This window comes from Argentina anserina, chromosome 5, assembly GCF_933775445.1.
Source record: "Argentina anserina chromosome 5, drPotAnse1.1, whole genome shotgun sequence".
Classification (NCBI taxonomy): Eukaryota; Viridiplantae; Streptophyta; class Magnoliopsida; order Rosales; family Rosaceae; genus Argentina; species Argentina anserina.
This window is the reverse complement of record NC_065876.1, coordinates 24299648-24312087: the sequence shown is the minus strand read 5'-3', so window position 1 is coordinate 24312087 and position 12440 is coordinate 24299648. Positions and strand designations below refer to the sequence as shown.

The following is a 12440-nucleotide window of genomic DNA, read 5'->3' as shown; positions in this document are numbered from 1 at the left end:
TCACCACACAGCTGATTGTGTTAAGCTCAAGGACCAGTTGCAGACCTGGATTAACAAAGCAATGCTTGGGGTGGACACTGATAGAGCTGCATCTTGGGTCGATATTGATCCCTTCCCTACAGTGTCAGTGGTAGAAGTTGCACCATTGACAACACCATTGAAGACTCATCGCCCTTCTAGGTTTGCTGAGTATACTTATGATGCGTCATTGGCTCATGAGATCTTGGACAAGCTTATTGCTGAGGGTGAAACCATTGTACCATGGACTGAGTTCCCATCAACGGACGAAGTTAAAGGTAAACGGTATTGTAAGTTTCATAACGTTTGGACTCATGATACTCATATTTGCACACAGCTCAAGGACCAGGTACAACAGTGGTTAGATGAGGGAGTGTTGTCCTTCGCTTCAGAACCTGATCTAGGCGAGGAGGCAACAACGAAAAGAGTATCCGCGGAACAGGAGGTTGTGATAGCCAAGCAATCTGGCCCGGGGAAACAAAGGAGCGTTGTCCAACACAAGGAACAAAAATGTTGAGAAGGCCAAAACTTATGTTCTTTGCAATCGGTGCAACAGAGAGTGTTCCATAAATTGTGATAATATTGACAAACGCGAAAAGTCGCGAAGGCACCGGAGGCCTCGCTCGCCAACAAATATTTCTGAGAACAAGGAGTCCAAGAAAGCTAGGGTTCCAGACAGATACTTATGCTCAAGTGTTGAAAAGGCCACACTCAGGTCTAGGCAGGGTCGCGAACGTTCTTGGAGGGTAGCAAATTGGGGCAACTGGACCAGAAGCTCAGGCTTCGCGCGAGTTCCTACAACGGCGTACATACCACCTGCGCCGAGGTCACTAAAACCCGATGTCTGGTACGTTCAAGAGCACGGAAGAGCTAAGGAAGCTACGAAAACTCAGAAGAGGAACGTTCAGAAAAGGTGGGGAAATGCCAAGCGAATGCTAGAGGCGTATAACCGAGGGGAGCTCTCTCGCGAGCAGCTAGAGCAGCCACCTTGGTTGTTGCGAGAGACAGTTGAAAAGCTTAGTTTCAGGCCATATGTGCACATTCGCCGGAATGATCACCACATGAGGGAGCCATACCCCAGGGCAAGCGTTCATAATCGACTTGAATGGCCAGTAGAAGCTGCTCCTACACGAAGAGTTTCAATCCATGATAGGTTGTCTTACGCGTCTACTGACAGCAGAGCAACAAATAAACAACGCACACAATGTGTTTCTATTCAGCAGAAACAACAGCGAACTAGCGTTGCTCAACCTACCCAATCTAAATGGATACCTAAAAGGTCTGTGAGTAGGCCAGGCCGTCAGAAACCAATCTCGAAAGGAGTTAAACCACAGTTTGAGTGGAAACTGAAGGTTAGAGAACCAACACTAGTGGTTCCAATAGCACAAGAGTCAACACTAGCGGGTCCAGAAGAGGTCCAGGCTACGACAGTAGTTATTCCTCCTCAGGTTCCTCAGGAACAATCGCTGACGGAGTATCTCAGGAGTAAGTTCCCCTCGCGAACGTTAACTGGGTCCATGCCGGATGATGATATGGAGGAGCCCGGCGATAAGGAGCACATGTTAGAGTTTTCCGATCCAGAGGAGGAGCTGGAACAAGGGTATGATGACGAGATAGTCGCTACTCCAGACTGCAACATGTTTGATCTCTCTCATGGGGACGCCTTGGAGGGAGGAACACCGAAGCTAGACAGAGTTCGTAGTTGCAACATGGTGTTCACCTTGTCTTCGAAGTATGCTCTTCCTTTATGACAAACGAACGTGAGGACGCAGCTTTGGTGTTTGTGACTTAGTTTGGAAGGTTTGTTTGCCTTTTGGTGAACGAGTTGATGGTCGCGGTAAATGGGAAGGTCCTTATGTGATTGATCGAGTAATGGGCAAAGGCGCCTACTACCTTCGCGATACTGACGGGAATGCTCATCGCAATCCCATGAATGGTCGCCATCTTAAGAAATACTTTCCTAGTGTTTGGGAATATGAAGATCCACCGACTGCAGTGCAAGCAATATGGCGAGGGTTTGTCTAGTGTTTTCTTGGACTACATTCTTCCAACCAAGTAAACAGGGGGGCAACACAATGGATACTCCGAACAATCGCGAATTCAGGCATTTTGTTCGGTCACGAACGTTCTTATCCGTGGGGTCGCGAACCCAAATTTTTTTTTCAAAACTATCGTGTTTCTGAAACTTTTTAAGTTTCTTTCTAGTGCTCCGGCATTTTGTATACTACATTGGACTAATATTTGTGGTCTAGCATAGGTTATAACTTTGGTTATGTGGCAATAAGACAATAACAAGTGTTTTTATGAAACAAGTTGTGTTTTATTCATATGGTTTTGTGGCCGGAAACTTTATACAAGACCTATACTATTACATGTGAGCCTTAACAAGCTCTGATACCATCTATGCTAGGTGGAAGGGTCTTCGCGATGCTTCATGTTCATCCCACCACCACGAGGAACTTGAGATTAAATTGCACTAGTTAAAGACCGATTAGAACCAGCTTGATGCCAAATACTGGTTCTAATTGGAAAACTGGTGGTAGCATGAGGGATCATGAGCCTTGGTTTGCAGCACTCGCCTGATCTTCCTTCAAAGAAGAAAGATTGGAGGATATTTCACATGGGAGGTACAACAGCTAACGTTGTGTATCAAAAGAGGTACGCAACGAGCATGCTGTACCTATTGGCTCTGGTCCCGGACTAGGTAGCCTGCTTCCCGATGCTCGGCGACTAAACATGATGAATAGGCCGCGGGAATGGCTGCCTTTTCCTCTCTTACTTGTAATCCTCCACTAGGAACAACCCTTAATGCAGGGTAGATCCCCGGTGTGGAACTACAAAGAAGGGAGGATGTGAGGGTGAAATAAGACTCCCACCTCACATTTGAGGGTAAAATAGGACTCTCACGAAGTGCTACTGAGTTTGCAAATCTGGGGGATGAAACTTAAGAAACCGAAGGGGTTTCGAAGGAGGAAATGGAATCGACATGGTTGGAGGCTGCGGGAGAAAGTGTGGTGAGCTCTTTCCTTAGGGTTTCATTTTATAGCAGAAGGAACTTGAATTCAAGGGTTGAGATTAAAGATGTGGATTTGGAGATCACACCCGGGATTAATTGCAGCAATAATGGTCAACCTGAAACGGTTTGTGCGTTTTCCAGTATTGATTGTTCCGGTTTACGAGGGTTTGCATGCGAACGTACCCGGTGACGAATGGAGTTGGGCTCAGGTCGTGGGCCGGTAGTTGGGTTGTGAACGAATCGAAGAAGAAAGGCGAGTAGGAGGTGCAGATAAAGATAAGTTACAACTCTTACTATTGGAATGCACAACTTGTTCAAGTTACAGTTTATGCCCAACAAGGCGAATATCTAAGAGAAGCTTTCCAGAGTCGTTGGCTTTGTCACATATCAGATTGTTGAGCTTTCTTTCTTCAGCTTCAGAGACCGCCAGTTGCCTTTTGCGCTCTTGTATTTGGGGCACAACACTTCTTATCTCCTCCTCCACAGCCTTGAGCTCCCAAGCTTGCTCAGCTTCAAGCTCTGCTAGTTGTTGCCGTAATGCACTAATTTGTTGCGCGCGGCTGGTCTTGGCATGATGAAGTTTGGTCCTAAGTTGAGCAGGGCGTTGTGTAACGAATTGTCTGGCGTCAGCATTGTGTTGGGATAGACTCTGAGCTTGACTCCTCAGGATGTGGCATTCTGCCATAAGGACCAGAATGGTGTTGAGTGCCTGTTCAGCATTCGCGACTAGGCTATGATCAGGTGAGTGAAGCTTCAGGTAGCGAAGGGCGTTTTTCACCTTAGCCAGACAAACTGGATCAGTTAGGTCTTCAGAAGATAGCTCCGCGAGTTGTGCTCGGGCCTGGACAAGTTCTTAAGACTCTATAGACATTAAGAGGCTGGCCGAACCTAGCATGTCATCCAAAAGATCTTCCACATAAGGACTAGGATAATTCTCGGTTGGATCAACAACGGTTGTAGGTCCAGAGGTTCCAACCGTTGGCACAATTGGCAGGCTGGAAGTAGTCGCGATTGCTACAACCTACAGAGAATAAAGAACAATTAGTAAAACAGCTAAGTGTTTACAAAGAAAGGCAGAGATGCATAAACCAGGAGGTGGTTAAAGGTATTACCCCGTCAGAATGAAGAGAGGGTGCCTCGCTTCCTAGAGGAGGTAGCGGTGTGTCATCAGGGCTCGCTGGGTCCGCAGTCGCGAAGGAATGCTCCACATCTTCATCTGCTTGATGGGAGCTTGTCATATCTTCTTCATCTCCTACCTCGTTATCCAGAATTTGAGTTGAAGAGGAATGGGAGAGCACCGCTGTAGGGACGATTGACATTTGCAGCTCCAAGGGCTGAGCATTCGCCACTGTAATAGGGGGAGTGGTTTAAGTAGTTTCTTGGTTCACAGCCACAGTTTGCGAGATAGCAGTCGCGACCTCTGGGGTAGGTGAGTGAGCGTCAACATGAACTTGTGTTAGAGACCATGAAGGATATCATTGACCCACAGGTAATCAATATAAGTTAAAGAAGTACGTCTTAGCAGACAATAAAGTGTTGCTCTGGGGGGCAACAGCGTTTTTGACTACTTACAGCAGGATCTTCCATCGCAGGGGCTACAAGTTGAGGGGTAGACAGAGGTGTAGAAGCTGGGTTCTCGCGAACCTACAAATCAGATAAGAATCTGTCAGATTGGTTCATGAATACAGCGCCAATTAGAACAAGTAGTGTGTTCTTTTTACCTCAATGGCTGCCTCTGGATTGCTGGTCCCAGTCATTGGCTCAGGGCTGACCTGGTTAGTAATCGCGAGCGGTGCAGAGGTGCTTGAGACAGCTACTCTTCTTCTCTGAGTCAGCTGAAGGTGATAAATATCGTTAGAACGTTTAGCATCTTTTGAAGAAAATCAGATCAGGGCGAGACTTACAGGATTGAAGTCTTTGGCGTCAGGATCATCCGCGTCATTATCAGGACTAGAGGTTGTTCTCCCTCGTTTGCGGCCTTGGGAGGAGGAAGCACCAGCTGTGTTCTCAAAAACCTGCAACATGAACCAATTAGTGGTTTTTAATCAGTATTGAAACAAGAACTGTAGGAGTTCGAAGAGGCGTTAGGATTTTACCCTTGAAGGAATGATTCTGACAGCATTAGGAATAACCGCCCGCAGCAAGTCCTCATCCCCAGGAACCTCAGGGTTCTCCTGCAGATATCTCCTGAGTCATGTCTGGAAGATGTATTGGAAAATGACTCGCGAACGTTGTTCCCACTGGCCAGGATTGATTATCTCCCACCATTGAGGGTAGGCTTCGTCGACACGAAAGCAGCGAAGGATACTCCCACTTGCTAGTACAGGAAGGGGAGTGGGTTGCAACTGAGACGGGGGCTGGTGGCCAAGATTGGTGTCAGTGACGGGGACCATAGGAAGTCGCCACGAGGAAAACAAATTCAAACTCTTGATAGGAGGGAATGGAACCATTTGGATCATTCCTAGCTGCCTCGCGAATAGATGGGGGCATAAAGTTCTACTCTGTTGCAGGGATGCCGGGGTAGATCCGCCATTGATACAGCCTGCTCAAACAAATACCGACTCTCTCCATCATAGCGTCTGAGGGTTAAGAAGCCGCCTCGGATGGCCTTAGGGTGAGTACGGTCTAGCAGTAGTTGTGCGGAATCAAGAACTGAGGCGTCCAGGGTATAGAAATACTCAAAGCATGCTGCGTAGCGAAGGGAGAAGTTAGGCTCCAAACCAACAAATGCATTTCCCAATACTTTTGTTAGACGGAAGTCTCTTGCGTTTTCATTTCGCAACTGCACAAAGTAGACCTGAATCCAGAGGTCTAGAATCCACATAGGCCTGATAGATTATGATAGTTAAGGGGTTCCAGGGAGAGTGCGCGCAGCATACGGTAGATTTCTGCCAGGACTATTTGCGCTAAACCCACAATGTGGCCATTGTATAGAAGGGTCGCGAGCTGCAGGTGGTGTCCAGTCATCTTCTTGGAATTAAAACAGAACAGGAACTTGGTTAACCAAAATTCTAAGAAGGCAATGTCAGCATTGGCAGTAGGATTGCGATCAAAACTGGAGACACAGGAGCCGTACGATTGGTAGATACCAACGTCGCGAGCGGCGGTAACCGGACACTCAGCATCAAAATAGTCCAGATCTCTATAGGGCCTGGTACCAACTGGAAGACCTATGATAGCATATATGTCTAGCAAAGATATACCCATTTGACCAAATTGAAAGTCGAAGGTATTACTTGCGGAATTCCAGAAGCAGGCAGCACTCATGATGGCACATCTGTTGCCTCCAACTTGAGCCATTTTGAAAGAGAGATCGATGCTTTCCAAGATTCCTGCCGCATGCCAAATGTCGCGATCAAGCAGGCGACGACCCGTATACCATAGCTGCATGGCTTCAGAAACTTTGGGCCATGCTTCGACAAGGGCATGGTGGTGGCTGTGCACTTGCCATCCTCTGAAGGTGGCTGGGGTGTTCCTGAAAGCAAGCGGAGGAGTTCGCGAACGATGGTGGTAGTCAGTGTTGATACGCTCCGGGATTCCAGCAAGAGAGGGGCCCAAGTACACCGTGCTGTCGTCAATTACTCCAATGGTGGTGCGATTGGTGGGTTCGTTGTTTGGATAATCGCGAAGAGGTCTTGCACCCGCCTGGGCATCACGTTGGTTGGGTTTTGGGGCCATTGTTGTCAGAGAATGAGAACTTCAAAAGAGGGCTTTCTGGATTTTCTAATGATAAAGCAATTAGGTTGGATGGATGTGTTGGGTTCGTGAACGCGATTTATATAGGAACTGAAAGGGTTTCTGAAATCGAAACTGATGGGTTCAGGGAAGAGTCGCGTTTGCTCGATTGGAACTGGTTTGAGTTTCGAAACAGTAAGTGTTTCTCGCGTACTTCAGCTCGAAAGGTTGTAGTGGTTTGAGGAGAAGGCGCGCGTCAGTTGGTGACGGGGGAACGTAAAGCGTTTCAGATTATTTTTAAAAGATAAACCGTTTGGGGTTTTCTTCTAGCCCTTTTCAATTTCGCGGGGTCTTCAATTTCAAGGCCTGGGGGCAATGTTTGGGCCTAAAATAATACTCCGGTATTATCTAGACTACTTAGGCTCGTGGACCGGATATTTGGGGAAAGTATATCACAAAGCAAGATTATCTGCCGTATTGGAATAGATTTAGGGGACTATCGCCGTATAGAATTTGAGTTGATTGAGGAAGGTGAATCTAAATCAACTAGGCGATTCTCAAGACTTGATTTGCAAGAAAGAACAAGTTGTGTTCTCTATATAAAGGGGTTGAAGGCACAGAATAACACACGCAACGTCAAACAAACTATCGCGCAACCGCATAGTCAAAATCTCCCAACAGAATAAAAGTCCGATTAACTTCGGCAAAAGTCCGATTAACTTCGGCAACCAAGTCTCCCATTGGAGCGGAGCTACCCAGATGTACGCCTCGCGCTGCAAGTAGCAACAAGTCCGATTAACTTCGGCAATTCGAGTCAAGTCCATCGAGTCGCTAGCCTAGCTTCTAGCAAACCCAAAGCCTGCATTAGTCAGCAAATTTCATTCGCGAGAGAGTCCTGCTATTAACAACACAGTCTACTTTTCCCCAAGCGGTCAAAAGTAAGATCGGCCATCTACTTGAGGTGGAGTGAAAGGTACTTAGCAACTCCGATTGTGTATAGGTCATTCGAACTTCAGCGGTTTATCAGCAACTGCGGAGCAATCGTATGAGAGTAAGACAGTACGTGGAGCGCGATCATTGTCAACAAAAACAACAGTTGTACCTAATTCAAAGGTACTAGCACGCCAGCAACAACAGAGAACGGAAGGGCTGAACCGTCCAGGGTTCGGCGCTGAGGCATGCTGATTGTTCTCTGAGGAGGATCCGTTTTCCCAGCTCGAACACTTGTATTCAAAGCTTTCAACTAATAACAAGTTGTGACCACTCTCAACTTGTCATGACAACTCAACAAGGCTCTTTCTCTTATTCTTCCTCCTCTGGATTCACCCATTCATGGAAATACGATGTCTTTTTGAATTTTAGAGGCAAGGATACTCGCAGCAATTTCACAACAAAGTTGTACAACTACTTGACTTGAAAAGGAATAAAAACATTCATGGATGATGAACTTTGTAAAGGACAGGAAATATCACAAACTCTTCTCACAGCAATTGAAGGATCCAGGATTGGCTGGATTGCTGTTATGGTTCTCTCAAAATTATGCATCTTCAAAGTGGTGTCTCGATGAACTTGTGCAAATTCTTGAATGTAAAGAATCAAGGCATCAACTGGTACTGCCAATATTCTACAAAGTGGAACCTGCAGATGTCAGAAACCAACGAGGAAGCTTTAATGAGGCACTTGCTTGCCGTGAGTGCAAATATAAGAATGATCTGGACAAAGGTCTAAGATGGAGAAGATCAGAGCTCTTACACATGCAGCAAACTTATCTGGATGGACTTTCTCAAAAGGGTACTACTTCTCACCTCTAATTGTTTTAACATAAATATAATCTTCTCCATGAGACATACAATTTATTTGCTAGTCAAATGATGCACTAGTTAAATAAACGATTTTGTCATGTATCACACTGTTCACATACAATACAATATTTCAAGAATTTATATGATTTTATCTTTTTCTTTTTTAGTTCAATGATCGATCATATGATTTTCTCTTCAAGTTATATGCGAGCGAGTAACTGTAACTTATATGCTTTAAAATTGACAGGCAAGAATCGAAATTCATTCATGATATCGTTGAAGAAATCACGACACATGTATATAAGCGCACTCACTTACATGTTGCAAAATATGAGGTTCGAATAGAGTCGCGAGTACAAGACGTGCTCAAGCTTTTAGATATTGGAATATGCAACATGTGCATGGTAGGAATATGGGGAACTGGTGGAATTGGAAAAACAACAGTTGCCAAAGCAATATACAATTCCATTCCTCATGAGTTTGAATTAGCTTATTTTTTGGCAAATGTTAGAGAAGAATCAATGTCATATGGAGGTCTAGTAAATTTACAGAATGTTCTTCTCTCAAAGATTCCTTGGGGAAAATATGTCAAGGTAACTAATGTTGATGAAGGGATCACTGTGATAAAACAGTGGCTGAGTCATAAAAGGGTCCTCCTTATTCTTGAAGATGTGAATGAATTGAATCAGTTGAACAAGTTAGCAGGAGGGCCTGATTGGTTCGGTTTGAAACTTTGAATAGTAGAGTTATTATAACAACAAGAGATAGACATCTACTCTGTGCTCATCATGTATATCTGATATATAAGGTTAAAAGATTGTGTTTGGAAGAAGCTTGTAAGCTCTTCAATAGTTGGAATGGTCATTTAGAAAACACAGAAGTGGTCGATTATGAAGATTCTACTGACCAAATAACTCGTGTAGTACATCATGCTCAAGGCTTACCATTAGCTCTTACAATTTAAGGATCGCTCTTAAAAGGTAGAAGTCTACATGAATGGCAGATTGTATTAGACATTTAGAAAAAAGTTCCTGACAAAGAAGTTCATGATATTCTCAAACTCAGTGTTGACACTCTTGAAGATCCTGTTAAAGGAAGTTTTCCTCGATATTGCATGTTTCTTTAAAGGTAGAAGGATGGAGTATGTGACGCAAGCACTAGATGGTTCTGACATCAACCCTGAATTTGCCATCAAAGTTCTACAAGAAATGGCACTCATAAACATTGTTAAAGAAGACCGTCGTCTCTGGATGCATGACTTGATAGAAGAAATGGGTAAAGAAATTTTTCGTCAAGAGTCACCTGGAGAACCTGGTAAACGCAGCAGATCGATTATGGTTTCATGAAGATGTACATGATGTTCTAACAGAAAACACTGTAAGTCGAATATATTTCGTACAATTTGACTCAATTCAAAATTAATTGATTTACTGTTCTTCTAATATATATATATATAAATATATATATATATATAGATTTACTGTTCTTATAGCTTCTGCATTTTCTTTATCAGGGAACAAACAAAGTTAAAGGCATCATTGTGAAATTGCCTAAGGCAAGTAAGATATTCTTGAGTGCTAAATGCTTTAAAAAGATGAAAAATCTCCAACTTTTTATAAACGTTAATGCACGCTTCTCAGGGGAGGTCCATTATCTCCCTAACCAATTGAGATTTCTTGACTGGCCTGGATGTCCACTGCATTTTTTGCCATCCAACTTTAATCCAAAGAGACTTGTTACACTAAATATTCCTCGAAGTCAAACCTCACGGTTCGGTGGAGGACTCCAGGTACTTCAAAGTATTTCATCCATACGACCATACTTCTGTTGAAATTTTGTTGCAACATTGTTTTAAGACTGTTGAGAAGAAATCTCCTGCGTTTTCCTTTGGCAGAGTTTCCCCCACTTGAAATCTATGAACTTGGAGGGTTGTAAATCCTTGACAGAAGTCCCCAACTTGTCTAGAATGTTCCCAAGCTTAGAGGACCTATGTCTACGCTGGTGTACGAGTTTGGCTGAGCTGCATCCCTCAGTTGTGTCCCTTGAAAAACTTGTTTACATAGATCTTAGAGGATGTCATAACCTTACAATGTTTCCAAGAACAGACAACTCAACATCCCTGAAAAGTGTACCTTACAGGTTGCACTAGTCTTGAGCGTTTTCCAGTGATTGAGGAGAAGGTGGAATCCTTGGGAAGATTGTATCTATGCGAAAGTGGCATCAAAGAGTTGCCTTCATCAATTAACAATCTCATTAGCCTTGAACTTTTATTTCTTCAAGGCTGTGAAAACCTTACGCATTTGCCATGCAGCATTTACGACTTGCAAAAGTTAATAAAAGTTTGCCTAACTGGTTCTACGAAGTTAGTTTCCTTTACTAATAATTCTGGAGTGCTTCCGACTAGTCCAAATGTTGCAGATGACAAATATGGAGAAAGATGTGATGATGCCACTTAAGGGATCCAAATGCTGCGCAGTTTTGATGCAAACGGATGCAAATTGTCGAAGAGTCATTTCATCGTCAATCTAGATTGTGTCTCGACACTAGCAATGCTGCATTTATCAGGAAATAATTTTGAAAGTCTTCCGCAGTGCTTTGACAAATTTGTCAGCTTGAGCTTTCTCGAGTTAAATGGTTGCAAAAGTCTGCGAGAAATTCCTGAACCTCCACCAAACATGAGAACGTTACAGACGAGAGATTGTGTATCTTTGAAAAGAGTTGCAAACTTATCAAACATGTTGGAACAAAAAGATTCAACAATGATCAAGCAGATGCAGCTGACAAATTGCCGGAAACTTTCTTATATTCTGTTTCAGGATGTGGAAAAGAGGAAAATTACTTTGCTGATTGATGAGGTCACTCTCATCTCCCTCTGTCTCTCCCCTATAAAATCTAAATTTGAGGTTGTAATTCCCGCAAGTGATGTTCCAGAGTGGTTCAGCTGTAAAATGGATTTCACAGCAGGGTTTCCCTTCTATGAATTTCTATGAACATCCTTCCACATTTGCAGTTGGAGAAAATAGGACTCGCCATCTGTGTCGCTGTTCAAAAGCAACAATTCTATTGTGAGTGTAGGTTTGAGGTCCGTTTCTCTTTCAACCATCATCTTTGGCCTGATATGGTCTTCGGAGAAATCGATACAATAGAGTCGGCTCATGTGTTGATGTATTATTTCTTCTGTTCTAAATATCCTGATATATTCTTGATATTTAAAAACTATACAATATCTTATATATCATTTCAAGTTATCGGTTAACATGGTCAAAATTCGATATATTTGGTCAACTCGATTTTGACCCGATATATTAGACATTTTTTTTATTTCAAATAAAAATGTCATCATTTTGCTTTTTATATGTCTCAAATCCAACAAATCCTTATTTAGACACTTCTTATTTAGAAACCATTTGTGTAATTTTATTTGGTATTTGAATCTAGTAAAATTAATAAATTTAATTAAAAATAACAAATACGATAAATCTGATATAATCTGATACTTGATATATCCCGATATATCATTTTACCCCTTAACCGATACGATCTCGATAAGCGATATTTAAACCATTGATTATTTCCCCTTCACCAACTTACGGCCACTTCTTAGTTTAGTTCCTCTACCTTAAGACATTTAGAGTTACTATCGAGTCTCCTGTTGCCGAATATTACTGCCCTATCAAAAGCTGCGGGGTACATCTTGAAATGCCACCAAATGAGGACGTCTCCATACATATTTCCAAGGCAAAGATCCTTGAATTTCCCCCGCCCCCCCCAGAGAGACATCTGACCCTGAAGACTTGAAGTACAGTCAAGATTTCTTATGGTCTAAAGATGACGATGACGAGTTCATGCTCTCTGAAGATGATGATCCATCCGACGCTGATGAAGTTTAAAGCCACCATATGAACTCAAGAGTGTCCTCTCCAGTGCTC

The 12440-nt window shown here is 43.4% G+C and overlaps 1 protein-coding gene and 2 pseudogenes across 1 annotated transcript; all 3 read left to right on the top strand.

Moving 5' to 3' along the window:
• Window positions 1-6460: 6460 nt before the first annotated feature.
• LOC126795795 (disease resistance protein RPV1-like) lies at window positions 6461-8534 on the top strand (annotated as a pseudogene).
• Window positions 8535-8912: 378 nt separating this feature from the next.
• On the top strand, window positions 8913-9637 carry LOC126795794 (disease resistance protein Roq1-like; annotated as a pseudogene).
• Window positions 9638-9647: 10 nt separating this feature from the next.
• Window positions 9648-10660, top strand: LOC126795793 (disease resistance-like protein DSC1). The gene is made up of 4 exons (XM_050522549.1): window positions 9648-9786; window positions 9836-9888; window positions 10025-10300; window positions 10406-10660. Exons 1-4 carry the CDS (start codon window positions 9648-9650, stop codon window positions 10658-10660), a joined length of 723 nt encoding a protein of 240 aa, XP_050378506.1.
• The last annotated feature ends 1780 nt before the right edge of the window (window positions 10661-12440 follow it).